Source organism: Notolepis coatsorum (assembly GCF_963971535.1).
Source record: "Notolepis coatsorum genome assembly, chromosome: 18".
NCBI classification, from domain to species: Eukaryota; Metazoa; Chordata; class Actinopteri; order Aulopiformes; family Paralepididae; genus Notolepis; species Notolepis coatsorum.
The window spans coordinates 60,675,114-60,697,003 of NC_140182.1; the positions used below are offsets into that span (position 1 = coordinate 60,675,114).

At 44.0% G+C, this 21,890-nt stretch overlaps 1 protein-coding gene across 1 annotated transcript in view; it reads left to right on the forward strand.

Moving 5' to 3' along the window:
* Nucleotides 1–21,890, forward strand: part of LOC311245375 (solute carrier family 23 member 2) — a gene marked incomplete at both ends in the record, with an annotated part of 453,290 nt that overhangs the window by 297,919 nt on the left and 133,481 nt on the right. The window contains one exon of the mRNA XM_084335217.1: nucleotides 15,126–15,307. Coding sequence (XP_084191343.1) covers nucleotides 15,126–15,307 — 182 coding nt within the window. The remainder of the gene's footprint in view (nucleotides 1–15,125; nucleotides 15,308–21,890) is intronic.

Below are 21,890 nucleotides of genomic sequence, written 5' to 3' on the forward strand. Positions count from 1 at the left end.
AGAAGTACAGAATACTTTTATACAAAATGCTTCTTACTGTTGCGCTCCAGAGACTGTGCAAGACAAGATAAGTATGAAATAAAATAACATAGTAAAATTAGAAGTAAAAAAAATGAGGTCACAGTGTTCAGTTTAGACATATGTACAATGTTCGATGCAGAATAGACGTAGTTACCATACAATATACAATACTGTGCAGTGTACTAATATACAATACTATATAGTGCAAGGCAGAAATGGAGAAATGGGACGAGGTGCAATTTAGGTACAATTCACAGTAGGTGTACGAGTTGTAGTGCAAATCCTTTATCAATAAATATAAAGTGTAAGTGTGTTTGTGTGATCTAAAGTGTGGAGAGTGGGTGCTGCAGTGTGTTGTTTGTTTGAGTGAGTGTGTGCGTGTGGGTGTGTGTGCTGTGTGCATTTGATGGTTGTTGCATAGTGATTATTGTTCGTTTAGCAGCCTGATGGCCTGGGGATAGAAGCTTCTTCTGAGTCTTTCTGTGCTCGCCTTAAGACTCCGGTATCGCTTGCCTGACCGCAGCAGTTCAAAGAGGCAGTTGTTCGGGTGGCTCGAGTCCTTAATAATTCTCTTAGCCTTCCCCTTGCACCGCTTGTTGTAAATGTTCTGGAGGGTGGGAAGCCCCCCTCCAATTGTGCGTTCGGCTGAACGTGTCACTCTTTGTAGTCTGCTACGGTCTTGTGCAGTGCTATTCCCAAACCAGGAGGTGATGTTGCCGGTCAGGATGCTCTCTATTGTACATGAGTAGAAGTTCCTAAGGATCTTCTGACTGACTTGGAACTTCCTTAGGCGCCTGAGGAAGTAGAGGCGTTGTCGTGCCTTCTTCACAACACTGTCAATGTGTGTGGTCCATGTCAAGTCCTCGGATATGTGGGCTCCGAGGTACTTGAAACTGTTCACTCTCTCAACCGGTGCCCCGTCGATGCTGAGGGGGCTGTAGTCCTTGACCCCCGACCTCCTGAAGTCCACAATCATCTCTTTTGTTTTGCTGACGTTCAGGGAGAGGCAGTTCTCCTGACACCACTGTGACAGGTTCTCTACCTCTTCCAGGTAGGCCCTTTCGTCGTTGGCAGAGATCAGGCCCACCACTACTGTTACAAAGGATCAGATTAAACCGAATATATATATTTATTTATTGATATATATTGCATAGTATTTGTATATCGTTTGATATCCCCTGTATATTCCTTGTACATATACACGGAATATCCCTTTAGCCCAGACCATAATAGTTCATTCTCCTATTGGACAGCGGTCCACCGGCGCCAGGGACCGGCCTCCGGAGCCAGGTTCAAAGTCACCGTCAAGATGTGTCTGGACATGCCCGGCCTTGCCCAGGGATACGCGACAGAAGTGAGAGTGGAACTAGTTTGTTCACCGTGCGTATAAATACGGCGCAGGTGAATATAGAAGCCCCTTCTTACCCTTACCTCCGTACCCTTCGTCCATTTAGTATGTTACCGATAAGTTGAAGCCTCACCCACGATACAACGTGCGGTGAAGTATGGCTTGTTTGGCCTCAGAATAGAGCATTGAGACCGCGTGCGAATTAATAACTGAATTGTCAGAGTTTGGCGCTATACCGTCGAGTGCGACATATTTCTATTAAGTCTTTAATAGTCTATTTGTGTATAGTGTATCGTGCGGTTAGAATTCTACAGTGACCAGCATCTCCAACGCTTTCTCTTATTAGCTAGAGTTCTTATCCAGGCTGGGCCGACCGCATGGCGCTTTCACCCGAGGAGACCTAGACGAGAGCCGTATGGACATGTACACTGGATTAATCTACCCGACGGCTGCATAGCCCTTTGCGGCTGGAATATATTTGCTTTGGTCCTGTGATTTATGGAGCGGATAATCGCAGACGCCTGCACGTGTTGGATTTACCCCGAGAGGAGTCAAGTCGAGTCGGCGCCCAGAGAGCCTGAGGCCGACTAGCTTTCTTCCCTGTGGAGCTACAGTCTACAAGAGAACCAAGCTGTATTCGTCTGTGGATCAAGAGGCTACTGCACCGGCTTCTGTACCTGAAGTCTCCTTAGTCATCGTTGACCAGACGTCCTACTACCGACAGATCTTCTACCCCCCCTGCTGGCTTACAACCAGTGGGAACCCCTTCCAGTATCTCCCGCTATTACTAGTGTACCATAGATATAATTCCCTAAGATTCAGGTTGTATAATTACCTCCTGCGTAACCAGAGAATGGACATTCATTATTGATTTGCCTACGCATACTCCTTTGCCTTACAAGTGCATTGAAAGAATAATGTAAAGTATCCTATGTACCTTTTGCTCCATTAAATACTTGATTAATACCTTTGACTGGAACCGATTTCATTGTGGGAAGTGTTCATCATATTCATATATCGTGTACTGTATGGCCAGTAATTAAAGTACATAAAGCGGTAGTGGTTTAATGATACCATACTTATCAATACAGTCAGGGAATTGTACCCCTCAGTTACAACTACTGTGTCATCAGCAAATTTGATGATGGTGTTGTTGTTCCACTGTGCTACGCAGTCATGTGTGTACAGGGAGTAGAGGAGGGGGCTCAGAACACAGCCCTGGGGGGCCCCTATGTTGAGCGTGATGGATGAGGAGGTGCAGTTGCCGGCTCTTACCACCTGGGGTCTGCCCGTCAGGAAGTCCAAGACCCACTGGCAGAGGTCATAGTTCAAGCCCAGGTCCCTGAGCTTGGCTATGAGTTTGGAGGGGACTATGGTATTGAATGCTGAGCTGTAGTCGATGAACAGCATTCTCACATAGTTCCCCTGCCTCTTGTCCAGGTGTGATGCTGCTGTGTGCAGCACATGGGCTATGGCGTCCTCCGTGGACCTGTTGGGGCGATATGCAAATTGCAGAGGGTCCAGGTTGATGGGGAGGGCGGAACAGATGTAGCCCTTCACTAGCTTCTCAAAGCACTTCATGGCTATGGAGGTGAGGGCTACAGGGCGGTAGTCGTTGAGGCAAGCGGGCGTAGATTTTTTGGGTACAGGGATGATGGTGGACTTCTTCAGACAGGTGGGGATGACAGCCTGTTCCAAGGACAGGTTGAAGATGTCAGTGAATACCGGGGCCAGTTGGTCGGCACAGACTTTTAGGACGCGGCCGGGGATGCCGTCCGGTCCTGCTGCCTTCCTGATATTCACTTTTTTAAAGATCCGTCTCACCTCATGCTCTGTTACCCTGAACACTGAGTCTCCATCAGCAGACCCCCCCCCCCCCCCCCCCCATTGCCGTGGTTTGTAGGCTGGTGTTGTTATTCACAGCCTCAAACCTCGCATAGAAGGAATTGAGATCATTTGCTAAGGAGATGTCACTGTTCAGTTTGAGGGGGGTGCCTTTGTAGTCTGTCATTGTTCTGAGGCCCTGCCACATGCCTCTAGAGTCAGCCTGTTCAAACTGAAGTTCAACTTTATCCCTGTAACGCCGTTTTGCCTCTATTACTGCTCTCCTGAGGTTGTATCTTGCCATCTTGTGTTCTTCCATGTTGCCTGTCACCAGCCCGGTGTTGTATGCTGATGTGCGCACTTTCAGAGCCTCACGGACGGATTTGTCTACCCAGGGCTTTTGATTTGGGTAGATTTTAATTTTGGTGGAGGGGATTGTTTCTTCTACCAGAGTACAGACATAGTCAATCACCGTTTCGGTGTATTCGTTAATATTGGCTGTGTTATCACGGAATACACTCCAGTCTGTGCATCCAAGTGCAGCTTGGAGTGACTCCTCTGACGTCACGGCCCAACGCTTAACCTCTCGCGAGACCACCGGCGTTCGCTTGAGACTTTGTTTGTACTTTGGCAAAAGGAAGATGGATGCATGGGACCTTTAAGGGCAAATCTGTTTTGACTAGGAGATTACCGTAGATAAATTCGCTTGTCTCTTATAAAAATAGTTAAGCAAATGTAGTGCCATGTAGTACCCTGTAGTGCCATGTAGTGCCATGTAGTACCCTGTATTGCCATGTACCCTGTAGTACCATGTATTGCCATGTAGTACCCTGTATTGCCATGTAGTACCCTGTAGTGCCATGTAGTACCCTGTAGTACCATGTAGTATCATGTAGTACCCTGTAGTACCATGTAGTACCATGTATTACCCTGTAGTACCATGTAGTATCATGTAGTACCCTGTAGTACCATGTAGTTATATAGTTTTGTCCGCTATTCTTCTTTGGGCCTTTATCAGCTACTGTTGCCATGGCAACGCAAATTCAAGAAAACTCCCAATAAATGTTCTTATTTATTTTATGTTATGAATCAGCCTGCCAAGTTTCATAGATATGCCCCCTAAGGAAAAATATGCCCCATAGCCCCCACATTTTTAGGGTACCGGTCGAGGGCCTGTTCACGGACACTTCGGTTAACCTTAATTTACAGGGGGAAAATCTATTTATTATTATTTTCTTTTAATTGGTGACTTTTGAAATAGCACCAAAATAACATTCTAGAATTGAAATTGTGAATTTCCAGGTATTTCAACAAGTGACCGGTAAAGGGTTAATTCCCCAAAATGTTTTGAATATACAAATGTGGCTGGGGGAACTGATTCACTCAGCATGAAGCACTATACATGTAGGTCAATAAAAACAACACACACACAAAAAAAACATTTTTTTTTCTTTTTCTCGATTATAATCAATAAAAGAAAATTCTAATCGATGCAGTTGAATAGTCACATTAGAATCTTCGATGCATTTTGATTAATCTATGCATCGTTACACCCCTAGTTATTTCTTTTATTCGATATTTCTATTCATTACAGGCACACAGACTCTGGGTTAACATGGGGAATCATCCTGAGAATGCCAAAGTGCAATACCGGCCGCATCCAGCTAGACAGCGGTATTGAGCACCCGCTGTAACCTTGTATCTTGGCCTGTGGAACGGCCAAATGTCTCGGGTTTCATCTTTCCTTGTCGGGCGAGGCGAACAGTTCTCCCGGTTCCATTGAAGCGCGTCAAATATCCCCGATCCATATGTTGTGGTGGATTATGCCGTGGACCAAATGAACATTGGGATGTACCAGATGGCGATCAAACAATTGGAATATTATTTTTGGAACACTCCCGATCACAGGTAAGGACGATTTGACGTACATTTTTGCTTCATCCTGCAATGCTTTTATACCAATCAGGCTGATAGTGGAATTGACGTATACGGCTATAACTCAGCATTTTGGGAATTACCCTAGACCGCTCTAAAACCATACTTATATTCACCACGGTAGAACACAGGAACATATGGATGGAAACATTTATTCTTTTTCACATATTGAACGATAGATAGGTGATGTCAAATGGGCCATAGTATTGTATCCATAGCTATAATATAGAATATAGTTATAGCTCTACAAACAAGATGATGCACTCCTATCTTTTAAAGCGTGGCAGTGCTAGAGTGGGGCCCCATCTAATTCCCGGCGGTCAATAAGTTAACGGATGGCGAGCAAGCACGTATATATAAACGTTGTTGGCCCTGAATGAGTTAAGCCGGTTCATATTTGACACGCTCAAATCCATCTCTGTTTCATCCGACAGCTCCCTCTCCCCTGGCAGTGTCTAGGACCTGAGCTCACCTTCTCCTCCGCCTCTCTCTCTTCCCTGCACTCTCTGCATGCATGGACCTGCGTTCTGCCACATTCACTTCAGCCGTCTCTTTGGGTATACTCCTCTCGCCTCCTTTTGGACCACCTTGAACTTCTGTCCTGGCTTCAATCAATCAAAATAATGCTACCAGCAGACAGTGTACCGGGCCCCTGGGCTGCCTCAGTGTTAAGAGAGAGTGGACACGGTTTCGCTTGTTCGGTTAATTTCTCCAGGAGGGATGACATTTTTTTTTCACAGAGATGAAAAACAATGATTTATTTTATTATTGTAAACTATAAAAAAAAAATATATATATATATATATATTTCTTTTTTACTGGTCATATTTTTGTGGAAGGCATCCATGAATATTCACCACTGCATGCAGCATCACCGTTTTAGAGTCGTAGTGAAGAGTCTTTCTCTTTCTCTCTCGGAACGCAGTGTGCGCTTACTTGCATCGCGCAAAATGAGAGTCTCTTTCTCTCTCTCGGAATGCAGTGCACGCTTACTTGCGTCTCGTGTAATGAGTCTATTTTTCTCTCGCAACGCAGTGCGCGATTACTATCGTCTCTCCCTCAGACACACTCGCCCAACACGCACACGCATATACACAGAGACGGAGAAGCATGTGAGAAGTGAAGAGAGCCTTAACTCATTCAGGACTCCCTGGAAGAAGAGATCTTGTATCTCAATGGGACATTCCTGGATAAATAAAGGATAAATAAAATTCCCCACCAACAACGAGTTTACTTGTTATTGGGCGCCATGCGTTGAATGCCAACAATGAGTAAACTCGTTATTTGGTCCGTTTTTCTTTTTTTCGATTTTAATATTCTATTCAATGTCACAGACCTGTATGTTGCTGTTAAAAGGCATACTGGGACCCTGAGGGTGCAGTGCCGGCCATATCCGGTTAGGTGGCAGTATCGAGAGTGCAGTAAACCCTGTTCCAGACCGTGTGTTACCTTTAAATCCCTCCGGGCGCTAAATCGCTTCATCCGACCACTTCGAAACGCATCTGGCACACTCGATCCATAAGTTGTGCCAAATTATGTCTGGGACCAGATGGACACCAATACTGGAAATTGCAATCAGACAATTGGAATATTATTTTTGGAATACCCCCGACCAAAGGTAAGGACTATCTGACTATCAATTTCAGCTTGATCCAACAATGTTTTCATATCGATCCAGCTGATCAGCGTCTGTAGTGTTCAACAAGAAAGCCATTGATGGCCATCAAAGCATAAAAAAATGCATTAATTCATTCATTCATGATGAAACATAATACCTATTGTATACATTTGATTTGGAAATAGTAGCGTGTCCAGGCAAGAAACGCCAACACTTATAGTAGAATACACGTAGCGCCCTATAAACCAGATTTTCAGGAATGATCCCGGATCACTCCTAAACTATACTGACTGGGTGGGCACTCTGTTCCTCTGATGTCGCCTGGGGCTTACTGAGGAGGGGCGCTCAGTAAGCCCCAGGCGACATCAGAGGAACAGAGTGCCCACCCAGTCAACTCTGGGGGTCCCTGCCCCTGATCAAGTGGGCCTTCCACAGGGTTCAAGACCGAAGAGTGATCATCCATCCTAGAAGACATGTTACATTCACTATTTTTTATCTATTATCACTTATCACATTAACCATTTATTATGGATGTCATAGTCAACCTGCCGAAAGGCCTAGTCCTTGCTCACATTAATATATGTAGCCTGAGGAACAAAACTCATGAGCTTGCTCTATTCTTGGAGTCAAATAAGGTTGATATTCTAGCGGTTTCCGAAACTCATCTGGACAGCTCCTTCGAAGATTCTGAGGTTGAGATTTATGGTTTCACAGTGTGGCAATTTTTATTCGTGAACATTTCCCTGTGAAACTTAGGCAGGATTTAATGATAAATGATATTGAAGCTATATGGCTACAAGTGCAACCTGAAACCTATACTTATTGGCTGCTGTTATAGGGCACCCAGTGCCAATATACAGTATTTATGTAGCTTATGTGACATGTTGGACAGGGCCACAGAGAAAAATAGAGAGTTGTACTGTCTTGGTGATTTTAATATCGATTGGCTTTCTGAAAATTGTCCTCTGAAGAACAGGCTCAAAACCATAACTGACACCTGTGGATTATTGCAATACATTTTCCAACCAACGAGAATTGCCATGAATAATTTTGGGGTTAAAACTTCTAAATGTATTGATCACATTTACACTAAGGTCGCTTTCACACAGGGGCTGTTTGGTCCGGACTATCGGACCAGAATTCGATAGTCCAGTTTTTCGGGTTTGTGTGAATGCGCGTCGAACTCGGTCCGCGGACCAAACACACGAACTCTGGTCTGCCTGAAAACGTAGGTCTCGGTTCGCTTCAGCGGACCAAACGCGGACCAAATATAGGAAGTGCTTATTATTACCACTGCTCGCAGCATTCACTGCAAAACAAGCACACTGCATATATCTCTCTCTCTATCTCTCTATCTCTCTCTCTCTCTATCTATCTATCTATCTATCTATCTATCTATCTATCTATCTATCTATCTATCTATCTATCTATCTAACTATGGGCACTCATAAAAACAACGTGGTGTACAAGTTGTTTAGCGAGAGGATGGTGGTAATGAGCTTCAATAGAACAATGGATCAATGCCACGTCCAACCCCACCTCCGCTGATCTGGAGGGCTCGCAGTCCACACACAGACACACACACACGCGCACGCACACACAGGCTCGCAGCCACACACACATTTCCACTGTCCAATAGACGAGCGCCCTTTTCGACCGTGTGACATTGTTCAGAAAGTTCGGTGCGCCTGACAGATTGCTATGTGAACGCAGGCGAACCAAATGAAGAATGCAACAATGTTGCAACTTCACCACCACAACCGCACCGAGTCCACCAAAACTATATGTGAAAGCGACCTAATACTCCCGATCTGTGCTCTTCACTCGTTTCAGTCCCAGTTGGCTTCAGTGACCATCATTTAGTTGCTGTCTCCAGGAGAACTAAGCTACCATAGGGCCTGTCCCAAAATTATAATTTCTATATCATAAGACATTTAATGAAGATGTTCTCTGCGCGCAGCCAGTGATTTCTACGTGAAGCCGTGTTTGTGGACATTCTCATTAATTCAAAGGATCCGAACCGATTGAAGTTTATGGATACCATGACTTAAAATCCTCTTACCTTGACGATTAAAAACCTCCCCAATTTAGAAAACAGTAATCCAATGGCTGGTATTGATAATATAATACTAAGTACTGTACGTAGCTAACCGGAGCTAACACAGAACCGGACGGTCAGTAAAGCAAATATAATGACTTCCTTTCTTGGGGGTTTCAAAATAAAAGAGCGACGTCTATAGCAGCGGAAAACGTTTATTTTGTACATTATCTAACATTAACACAAACCTAAACTAACGTTACAACTAACCTAAAGTTAGTTTAGGTTCGTGTTAACGTTAGATAATGTACAAAATAAATGTTTTCCGCTGCTATAAACGTCGCACTTTTAACTTTGACTTCAATCGGTTCGGATCCTTTGAATTAATGAGAATGTCCACAAACACGGCTTCACGTAGAAATCACTGGCTGCGCGCAGAGACGAGTGCTTAGGCAAAAAATAGTTCAGAGTATATTTGCTTATAAAACGTAATTGTCTAATTCAATTATTTTTTATTTCTCCACGTGGTAAATACACAGGTCACAACATGTTTACATGAACGTTTTGGAGTTGTATTTAGAGTAGGGCTGGGCGATATGGAAAAAAATAACGATATAATAATTTTATTTTATTTCTCGATATCGATAATTATCGAATTGAAAATTATAATTTTTTTTAACAACAGATGTATGTTTATTTTGCAGCAATTCTTTGTCATTGCCGCCATCTTTAGTGTTACATCCCCTCACACTCCAGTTCTCAGGCTGCAGCTGGTTTAAAAGCTAAAGTAAACCGGCTTCTCTGCTGGCTGTGGCTCCAGAGGAGTTGAACAGTTCTGGCTCTGCTAGTTTATTTTCGATCTTTTGGCGCTTTTTTGGTGGACAAACCACCGCACATGTGCACTGTGACTCGTGACTGGAGTCTAGTTCTGCTAGCACACATAGCCTACTGTGTACAGACGGTTTCAAAATGTATTTTAAATTAGAAAGCAAACAAAATAAATGGACAAGAGAAAAAGAAATCTGAATTTGGTCAGTATTGTCATTTGGACAAGCAAAGCCATTACTTTAAGTTGCAGGCAAGAAAGACAAGTCTGTCCACTGTCTCTGGTTTTAAAACTGCCCTGTTGCAGGTAAAAAAAAAAATTAAAAAAAAAAAAAAAAAAAAACGATTTTTCGATTTTTTTTAAATTTTGATATTCGATATCGATTATTAAAATATATCGCGATATTTATCGTTATCGTTATATCGCCCAGCCCTAATTTAGAGTGTATTTGGTGACTGTATACACTGTAAGGGAACATCAGGCTATTGTCCACCCCCACTTTCAGTGATGAAGCTAAGCTACGCTAACGGAGCGACTGTTCCCAAAGCTAAATGCACGCACAGAGACAAAAAAGGTATGTATCTTCTTGTCTAACTCCAGGGAAGATGTTAAATAAGCAAATTTCCCAAAATGTTGGAGTTTTCCTTTAAGCATATTGAATGGGCTGATGTATGCACCATTGACGATCCTGAGATCTCTTTGAATTTATTTATGGAGCATTTTATGAAAATTGTGAACATTCATGCACCATTAAGGAAATTCACGGCTAAAGCTAAATGTGCGCCATGGATAGATATAGTACTGAAGAACTTGATGGCTCAAAGGGACGAGGCCAAAAAGGTTGCTGCTCTTTCTGGATCTTCTGTTGACAGAAAACTTTATTGTACGTTAAGAAATCAGGTAACCAAAATGAATAAAATAAATAAAAGAACCTACTATCAAAAGAGAATTTCTGAAAGCGGTAACGACAGTAAAAAATTATGGAAATGTAATGAAGGAAATCATGGGTAAAAAGATGACCTCCATTTCTTTTGTAGAATCAGATGGCGTCTACTTGACTAAGCCACTTCAGATCGCAAATTATTTTAATGATTATTTTGTCATTAAAGTCTCTAAACTTAGAGAGAATATGGACAGTACTGTCAATTCTAACTCTGATGTGCTTATAAAAAAGCACATCATGAATAATAAGATGTGCACTTTTGAATTCCACCAGATTTATGCTGGAATGGTTGAAAGGTTGTTGAGCTCTCTACCTGTTGGCGGGCCTGTTGGTACTGACCTCCTTGACAGCAAGTTGTTAAGAATATCTGCGGTAGGGATGCTCGATATTGGCTTTTTTACCGATACCGATATACCGATATTGTCAAACTCTTAGTTTCCGATACCAATATCAACCGATACCGATATATGCAGGGTTTCCCCCCCCCCCAAAAAATTGAATAATTTCAGGTAATTAACATTACATATCTCTTGTTGTGGAATTAATACAACATTATGCATACTTTTGACAATAAATAAAATCAGAATTTGTTCTTGCTTGCCTGGGTAAATAAAGGTTATAGAAATGTAAAAAAAAAAACGATACATATATTTTCCGATATCACATTTTAAGGCCGATATCGGCCGATAATATCGGTAGGCCGATAATATCGGACATCCCTAATCTGCGGCATATGTTTCGAAACCAATCTGTCATATTTTTAATAGATGTTTGATTAGTGGCGTGTGTCCAAAATTGTGGAAGGAGGGAAAGATCATCCCACTACCTAAAGACACAAAAGCAACTTTCTGTGGTCCCAATAGCAGGCCTATCAGCATTGTGCCAGTACTTAGCAAACTGTTGGAAAAAATTGTGTATGAGCAAATACAAATCTATTTCTCTGCTAATGGTTTAACTACTTTATTCCAACATGCGTATAGGCCTGGTAATTCCACCTGTACCGCCATCACTCAAATGTCTGATAGTTGGCTCACCTCTATGGACAACTCAAAGCTCATTGGTACTGTATTACTTGATTTTAGCGCAGCCTTCGATGTAATCGACCACGACATTTTAACGTCTAAACTTGTGTGCTATGGTTTTAAATCCTCTGCAATCCAATGGGTTAGGAGTTATCTGTCGGCCAGGTCGCAGATAGTTTATTTTAATGGGGCTCTATCGAGCAGTAGGGCCCTGGACTGCGGGGTCCCGCAAGGAAGTTGCCTAGGACCCCTCTTATTAAATTTTTTTAATTTGACAATGTATGCCGACGATTCCACTATTTATTATGCGGCTGCAACATGTACAGAGCTTAGTCAGGTTCTGTCTAGTGAGCTGAGCATTATATATAACTGGATAAAATCAAATAAACGTATACTTAATTTATCAAAAACAAAGTGCATAATATTCGGCTCTAATTATAGACTCCCACAATCCCAAATTGAATTTACAGATTGAGGGTCAAACCATTGAACAGGTAAAGACTGTGAAGCGTTTAGGACTCTGGCTTGATGGTGCATTGTCATGGTCTGATCACATCAACAAGGTGGTTGCCAAAATGGGCAGAGCGGTTTCAGTCACACGGAAGTGCTCACCTTATCTCACATCAGTGCTGTTTCGTCAAATTGTGTGCTCTATGGTTTTATGTCAATTAGACTACTGCTCTGTAGTATGTCTGCAAGTCTGCATCCAATGGTCTACTCAGAAAACTACAAATAGCTCAAAACAAGGCAGCTAGACTGGTCCTAGGCTGCTCACCTAGGACTAGTGTAGTTGACATGCATGCACGTCTCTCATGGCTCAGTGTTAAGGTAAGATTATCTGCTAACTTAATAACATATTTTCATAGAGTTACTCAAACTCCAAAGTTCCTGTATAATTGCATTGTGTACAGCGCAAGTACTCACAGACATTCAACCAGAGGGGCAATGGGTGGATTGATTAATTTACCTCTACCTAAATCTAATTTTATGAAAAGGGCAGTATTTTATAGGGCGATAGTATCCTGGAACTGTCTTCCCGGCGATGTTAGGAACATCAAAGAAAAGGCTTGTTTTAAAAGAAATCTTAAACACTATTTACACTTGCACACACAATAACATTTTGTATTCAGCACAGCTGGAATACATGCACACCCTGATAAATTGTTTTATTTTGGTATAACTGGATTTTATCTCTTGTTTTTTCATCTCCTGTTTTACATTTCTTTTTTTCTATGATACATGTTTTACTCTATTCTATGATTAATTGTCTTTGTGATATATGCTAGGTGTATGTTATCTTGTGTATATGTATGTTGTTGGACCCCAGGAAGACTAGCTGCTGCTAAGGCGTCAGCTAATGGGGATCTGTTTAAATAAACAAAATAAATATACTTATATTCACCACGGGATAAGACATGAACGTATGCATGAAAAAATTATCGCTTTTTTGCATGTTCGATGGAAGAAAGTCACTGTCAAATGACTATAGTATTGTCTCCATACCTATGATATAGAATATAGATATAGCTCTACAAACAAGGTGACACACTCCTATCTTTAAATCATGGCATAGCTAGAATGGGACCAGGCTAATCCCTGGCACTGAATGAGTTAAGGTGGTATTGAGAGGGCACATTATATCTTATGATAAGATATAATGTTCTCTCTCAATACCACCTTAACTGGGTGCAGGCTGAGAGAGAGAGAGAGAGAGAGAGAGAGAGAGAGAGAGAGAGAGAGAGAGAGAAGAGAGAGAGAGAGAGAGAGAGAGAGAGACATAAGCGCTCGGCTGAATTGCAACACAGCTTCCCTCGTTGGAGCAGGTTTTACACTACAATCCCAAACGGACCTACCGTACTTTTCGCACTATAAGCCGCACCTGACTATAAGCCGCAGCAGCTAAATTGAATGATGTGTACATATATAAACCGCACTGGACTATAAGCCGCAGGTGTTTTAATGTTTAATTACCATATGTAATTAGCTTTGGGACACAATACTGTCGGACAAATAACAAGCATTAACTCATTTACAAGTTGTATTAAGTTTAGCAAATAAGGGAACAGATAAATAACCTTTCAATGCAGTCAAAAAAGCAATATTTAGATGTTTACATTTTCGAGTTTGGTCACGTCGAGTCACATATAAGCCGCACCGTTATATAAGCTGCAGGGTAAAAAAATGGGGAAAAAAGCCGCGGCTTATAGTCCGGAAAGTACGGTAAATAATATTAGAAAATCGAAGTATGAATACAACTCTATTCTGGGCAAGCAGGTTAGCACCAACAGAACCACTTGTTACTGCAAGCCTCCTCCATGTTTTGGTACAGTTTGTTTGCACATCTGCGATTGTTTCGTCGCCGGCGACGCTGATTCGCCCCCAAAACCACCTTTTCAAGTGGTCCCGGCATGGAGTGAATCAGCGTCCCCGGTGACAGAACGGAGCGTTCTCATCACATAGATTTTGGGGCGATCGTGCTCGGATTCGACCCCTGATGCCTAGTGGGAAAGCCCCCTCTGTCTCAAGTAGCCAAATTTTACACTATAAAAACGAACTGGATATTTGGATAGAGTGTGTGTGTGTGATTTTTCGCTAGTGAAAATGCTGAGTGGCTAGCAGGGGTGTAAAGTACTTGAGTAATTGTACTTTGTTACAATACTTAAGTACTGTTTTGGGGGATTTGTACTTTACTCAAGTATTATTATTAGGTTTGTATACTTGTACTTTTACTCAATTACAGTTCAGAGAAAAACAAATACTTTTTACTCTTTACATATAAAATGCAGACCTACAAAGTACAAATCTCACAGGTCCAACAATTTTAATTCGTATATTTGTTTCTCTGGCCGAACTAACGTTAACGTTATTAATCCTGCGGCCGCACTTTATTTAAAAACAGTCAATCAAATCCCCATCAATGTAAAATTAACCCGCTGATTGGTCTTGTGCAAGATTTTGAGATGGTACCCATACTTTCATTTAATAATAATTCCTGGCTACTTTTTACACCCCTGGTGGCTAGTGACTTTGGAAAACCACTAGCCAAGGTGGCTGGTGAACCAAAAAGTTAATGTCAAGCCCTGGTTATATGAGACAATTTATTTATTCTTACCATATATATATCTATCCACATCTATCTGTACATACCTGCATATAATCTGTAGATATCCCTTACCTACTCTTACTAGTTACGCTGCCGGGCAGTATGACTACTACCATAGTGTCTTTATACCTGTATCACTGTACATATTAATACTACAACTCTGTACATACATCTGATTAGCACTATACTCAGTAGTAATCACCTTTACATTACTATTGCACTTTACTGTTACATTTGCACTCTGGTTGGATGCCAAACTTCTTTTCGTTGTAATGTACTGGTGCTGTATAAAGACAATCAATTTGAATAGAATCTAATGTAATATGTGATATCAGAAGGCTATACTTGATATCTGAAGGCAGAAAACATGTTTATTACAAGCCTTTTCTGTATGGGTGATAATCACATGCATATATCTATGTAACCCAGTGACTTTACTATTCACAGATCCAAGGAGCCATCCTGGTGTCTTCCCTGCTCCAGCTTGTCTTGGGATTAACTGGCCTGGTGGGCTTGGTGCTTAAGTTTATCGGCCCATTGGCTATCGCTCCCACCATCAACCTCATCGGCCTCTCACTGTTTATTGAGGCTGGGAAGAAGTCGGGAGCCCACTGGGGAATAGCGGCTCTGTGAGTGGAAGGCTTTTTCTCTTTTAAATATATATTTTTTTAGTTCATTCTATGATTTGACTACAGCAGTGGTTCTCAAAACCTTTTCATGTGAAGGACCACCCAATTGAAATGCTGTCGGCCCTCCATTTGACGAGACGTTGTCTCAGGGACCCCCATTTGAGAATATATAATTTATTTATATACATATATTATTATATATTATTTGTTGTTAGATATGATTTAGTTGATAATTCCACAACTGTCTGTAGGTGTGGAGATAACACAAATGAGAGTGAAGCCTATACTAATATATAGTTATTATTGTACATTCTTTCATTGTGTATAACTTCTAGTGAAGAAATGATTAGTGAAATTAAACTATTCCCTATTTTTCTGGGGACCCTCTGGAACCCCCTCAATAACCCCTGGGGGTCCCAAGACCCCATGTTGAGAACCACACATGCATTCGGGTCTGCATTATTTTTTATACAATATATATAATTAAAGCCCTATTTGTTGCCTGTCGAGTACCACCTCAGTCGACAGAATCCGTTCAGCGGTTCTCGAGTTACATGGCGATATGTGAGGCATGGGCCATTGTACATGGCAGAGTCAGATTACCATCCCAGACTCTCGAGGCTCTAGCTCCGTCAATCATTTGGCGATCTCGAAAATGTGAACGTTGAACACCAAAAACGAGTATATTCGTTTAAAAAAAATAAAATAAAAAAAAGTATGATACTAGACACTCCCACAACTTGTGTATAGATTTGGTAACACTGATAACGATCGAATTCCGATAGGTGGCAGTACTACCTTTTGAGTACATCTGGGCCAGTTTCCTGTCCCCCATATGAACTCTGAACAGCAAACTGTTTGTCAGAGACTCTGTAATAGTGATCGTGTGTAGCAAACGATTGGAGATTATTATGAAGAGGAAAAACAAGGTGACGATCGATCCAGAAGGTGCGTTTTCACCAGACTACGTTGGAGTCTTCATTTCTGGCTAATCATAAAAATACTAAAGCCAAACCGGCCGAGGATGTAACGATATCTGTTCACCGCGCCGCAGTAGTCGCAAGAGCACTCCAGAGCCAGAACTGAGCATGCTTCACAAAAGACCGATATCTCTCTTCCTAGAAAATTAGCAGAGATTTTTGGGAAATGGCCACTTTTTAGCCTGGGATTGCACAGGAACGGATGTATGTAGAAATAAACGGTCTGTTCCCTGTTGGAGTATAAATATTGAGAAGGGTGTTCCATAACTGTAGAAAGCTCCTCTGACCAACAATGCGATGTCCTAGAAACACAAGTGGTTTATGGAATGTTAGATCGTTAATGTCTTTGTCTTGGTAATAGTTTTGAATGTTAGGGTCGTCAATGCCTTACATACACAATGACAGAGGTTGGCTACTTAATGGGGCAATTTTACACAATTGCTGTGTAAACACAAGTGTTTTATGGAATGTTAGGGTCGTCAATTCCTTACATACAGGTACATACATAAAGTACCTACTTATGACTGGTTTGTATAGCGTAAAAATTATAATGATAAGAAATAAATAAAAAACACACATACCTGTTTGCTCCCCAGCAGGTCTGTAGAGGCGCCACACTGACGCTTTGGTCACATTGCTTGCCAGTAACTTGGCACTGTAGTCTCTGTGGCCAGGATGTCTACGGAAAGACAATAGAATGGACCTCGGCATAATTTGTGAGAAAGGTCACAACACGTTGTATGTCTTCGGTACTGAGAAACCTTTTGTGGGTGCGCGGCTGTTTCTTCCTATCACGTGGTGTCAGGCCATTCGTCTTGTAGTGTTTGATAATAGCTTTGAGAAGTCCACACCTGGGCCCTATTCCCCGTACCTGGTTCAACTAAGTCGATCAAGAGTCCCATTATCCAGATTCAATTAACCCGATGTTTGAATCCGGGATTTTCCTGTTCCTCGAAGGTGGATTCAGTCTCGTTCATTTGAACCAGACTTGAGAATCAGGATAATTGCGCGCGCCCGCCTCAGCTGAAAAGACAGCAAGTGTCGATAGCAGAAATCCTGATCTTCTAACGGCATTGATTGATTGATTGATTTAAAACTTTATTAACAGATTGCAGAATGGGCGTGCCTGCTGGCAGTATAGGCTTATGGAATGAATAATCAAATGAGATCTTGCTAGCGAAAATAATTAGTTCAGCTCTTTCAGAATAACGAAAAAAACAAGCCCAAATAGTATATCTAATTGATACAAATTATATCATGAGGATATCTGTATGTGCTTAGGTATTATGTACTATATAAATACATGGTTTCCAAAGAGAGGCTTGGAGGGAGGCTTGCAGTTACACTATTAATCAGGTTTTAATCTGTTTCGGACCTAATCCATACATGCATTGAATTGATTACCATTTGGTTTATACCAGTGACACCTCATGTTCATCATCAGATAACAGTGCTTGAAAAGATAAATGCATTTTCTCAAATTCATTCATCAAAAACGTCAAAGGCTCATTCAATTTATCAAGTCACGTCACGTCATCAAATCCATCAAACAGCACATCTCCTCATATATTTTAATCCCAGTTACAATATCACAATAACATGTGACACTGTCACAGTGATACAATTAAATACTCCACAGATTCAGATTCCTCATAATTCATATCCACAATCCGCGCATAGACGCTTCAGCTTGAATGAAACGCATCCGGGTGCTCCGTTAAGCAAATACACAGCGAAGAATATTAAACTAATCAGAGCCAAACACCCGATAGGTTTCATTCATTAAAAATATCCCAGCGGGATTCACATTTGCAATGATCCGTTTAGTCCGTTATTAAAATAACTGTGTGTGTCGCGACTTGCGAGCGCCGTATCCGTATAAATATGACGTGCATTATATAGGACAAAGTAAATTCATAGGCTGAATATGATTTATTATCAGCGTTACTGCAGACCTATTATTTTACATTTCAAACGAAGCACAAAAACATAATTCAGAATGGCATAATGGGATCTAGACTGTGAGAAATATTTCAGGAAGGGAGCTGGGATTTCTTTGCGGGGGCGTGGCCATAGTTCATCCAGCTAACTGAACTTAACCCTGCCCTCGACCAGGTTCAAACTTTTCGATCTGTTGTCATAGTGATTTAGACAATCGAGCATCAGGGAATGGAAAGGTCTGGCTTAAGTCAAGCTATGCTGAAAATTATCTGGCTAACTCAGTTACGGGGAACGGGGCCCTGATCCTAAACAAAAAAAAATTACAAAATCACACACATGCAATTTGAAATATGACAATACACAGTCCTCATTATCCCTCCTAGTTACACATACACACAGTCCCTCCTAGAGCTAATGATAATTGTAGGAGTTATTTGATTGTTTTTGTGTTAAATGGGAACTTCACCCAACGGCAAGTGACACAGACTGGACATTACGTTTATTCTAATTGCGCGTCAAAAACTAGGATTTATCCCTCCTAGTTACACATACACACAGTCCCTCCTAGAGCTAATGATAATTGTAGGAGCTATTTGATTGTTTTTGTGTTAAATGGGAACTTCACTGTTAGGGTTTGTAACCGACCTCAAACGCAACGGCACAGAGAGAGTTGTTCAGAGTTAGCCAAAGCAAGGGCGTATTTATTTTCAGAGTTACAAGATGGAATGAAGTTGAGCAACCGAACAAACGGGGAATCTGGCATGTGAAGGTTGTTGCGGCTCTGCAGATACTCCCAGTAGGTGGTGGTGAGGAATTGGCTTGTGACGTCTGAAGCGGCTCTGCAGATCCTCCCAGCTTTCACTCCCGGTGGAAACGGAGAGAGAGAGAAATCTGAGTTAGCCCAGCGCACAACAGAAACAGAGAGGTGACTGATCCAGTATATATCCAAGTGACTTGATCTTCGGTGTACCACACACAGTTAGCAGAGTCCAGAGAAAAAACAATACGGTAATCCAAAGTGTAAATCCAACACAAAAATAGGTGAGAACAGTACAAACAAAAACGGGATCTCTTCGGTGTTTCACAAACACACAAAAAACTGATGATCCAAAAGAACTGTTTCCAAAAACTCACCAGAGCGCAACGCGTAAAGCGGGCAGATAACGAGGCGCAGCTCAGAACGGGAAACCAGGTTCTCCACAGGGATTCTCCACGAAAGTCCTGAAGAGCAAAAGACAGCAAACAGCGACGGGGAAGGCAGGCAAATGCAGGAGTATTCAGAACGATCCAACATCGATAGTAGGGGGATCAGGGTATATAAAGCCACAGGGCGCTGATTACAAGCTGTGACAGCTGCGGGATGAAATTGATACTTGCTCCAGAAGCGTGTGGCGGGGAGAGCACCAATCAACACGGCACCTTACAGGAATGGAGCGTGTGGCGGGGAATGCAATTAATCAACAAAGTACCTTAAAGGAACGGAGCGTGTGGCGGGGAGCGGACCAAACCTCACAGTACCCCCCCTCCACGGGAGCCACCCGGCGACCAGGCCGACCCGGCTCGCCCGGATGGGCACGATGGAAGTCGGTGATCAGGCCGGGATCCACAATGAGCTGGCGGGAGACCCAGCTCCGTTCTTCCGGACCGTACCCCTCCCAGTCCACCAGGTACTGGAACCCCCGACCCCGCCGTCGAACGCCCATCAACCGGCGGACCTGCCACTGGGGGTGACCGTCCACCATCTCGGGAGGAGATGGTTCCGGAGCAGGAGGCATCAGGGGACTGAGAGAGACAGGCTTAACCTGGGACACATGGAAAACGGGGTGAATGTGCATGGACGCAGGAAGCTTAAGACTCACCGCCGCCGGACTGAGTACCTTCAGAACCTCAAAAGGTCAGACGAACCGGGGTTTAAGCTTCTTGGCCGAGGACCGAAGTGGAAGGTCCCTTGCGGAAAGCCACACCCTCTGCCCAGGGTGGTACATCGGCGCAGGAACCCGGCGCCGGTCAGCCCCACGACAGGCGCGCTCTGATGACCGGAGCAGCGCGGTCCTGGTGATCTCCCAGACCCGACGGCACCGGTCGAGGTGGTCCTGTACGGAGGGAACTGCCACCTCCGTCTCCTGTGCAGGGAAAAGAGGGGGTTGGTAGCCCAGGGATACCTCAAAGGGTGAGAGGCCGGTGGCGGAACTGACCATGGAGTTGATGGAGTACTCGACCCAGGGAAGGAAACGGCTCCAAGAAGCTGGTCTCTCGGCAGCCACACACCGAAGAGCAGACTCCACACTCTCGTTCATCCTCTCCGTTTGTCCGTTAGTCTGGGGATGATAACCAGAGGAAAGAATGACCGTTGCCCCCAATCCCTTGCAAAAAGCCTGCCATACCTGGGATGTGAACTGGGGCCCCCGGTCCGAGACGACGTCCTGGGGAAAACCATGGAGGCGAAACACGTGGCGTGTCAGGAGGTCCGCCGTCTCGGCCGCCGAGGGAAGCTTGGGAAGGGCCACGAGGTGAACCCCCTTGCTGAACCGATCCACCACGGTCAGTAGGCACGTGTTCCCCTGGGAGGAGGGAAGACCCGTGACGAAGTCCAGCGCCACATGTGACCAAGGACGGCTCGGAATGGGAAGCGGCTGTAATAGCCCGGAGGGTGCCTGGTGGGAGGCCTTGCTGCGGGCGCAGACTGCGCAGGCCAGTACGAACTCCTTGACGTCGTTCCTCATGGTGGGCCACCAGAATCGACGAGCCAGGAAGGAGAACGTGCAATGAACGCCCGGGTGGCAGGCGAACCGGCTGGTATGGCCCCACTGGCGGACCCGGGACCGGACCGAGTCGGGGACGAAGAGACGATGAACCGGTACATTGCCTGGAGCGGGATGGAAGCGTAGGGCACGCCTTACCACCCCCTCGATGCCCAAGGTGACGACTCCTACCACCCTGGCCTCTGGGAGGATGGGAGTCGGGTCCTCAGTGGTTGGAGCCCCCTTGGAGTGTAACCGGGACAGGGAGTCGGCCTTCGTGTTGCGGGAACCAGGGCGAAACGTCAGCGAGAAGTCGAACCGACTGAGGAAGCTGGCCCATCTTGCCTGCCGGCCATTGAGGCGCTTGGAAGCACGGATGTACGTCAGGTTCTTGTGGTCCGTCCAAATGGTAAACGGCTCCTCGGCCCCCTCTAGCCAATGACGCCACTCCTCCAAGGCAGCCACAACCGCCAGCAGCTCCCGATTGCCGATGTCATAGTTCCTCTCGGCAGGGAGGAACTGACGCGAGTAGAAGGCGCACGGATGTACCTTCTGGTCTGTTGCCGACCGCTGGGATAAGATAGCTCCCAGTCCAGTATCCGAGGGGTCCACCTCAACGATGAACTGTCTCTTGGGGTCCGGATGGAGCAAGATCGGTGCGGAAGTGAACCTCTTCTTGAGGGAGCGGAACGCAGCACACGCCGCTGGGGACCAGTCGAACGGCAGGGCGGGAGAGGTCAGTCTGGTAAGCGGTTCCGCCACTTGACTGTAGTTCCGGATGAACCTTCGGTAGAAGTTGGCGAACCCCAGTGGGCGGTTAGGTGGCCGAGCGGAGATTGCGTTCGTCACCAACCCCGGAGCTGTGAGCTGGATTCGCCTGTTCGAATCCAGCTCACAGCTCCGGGGTTGTCACCAGCTTGG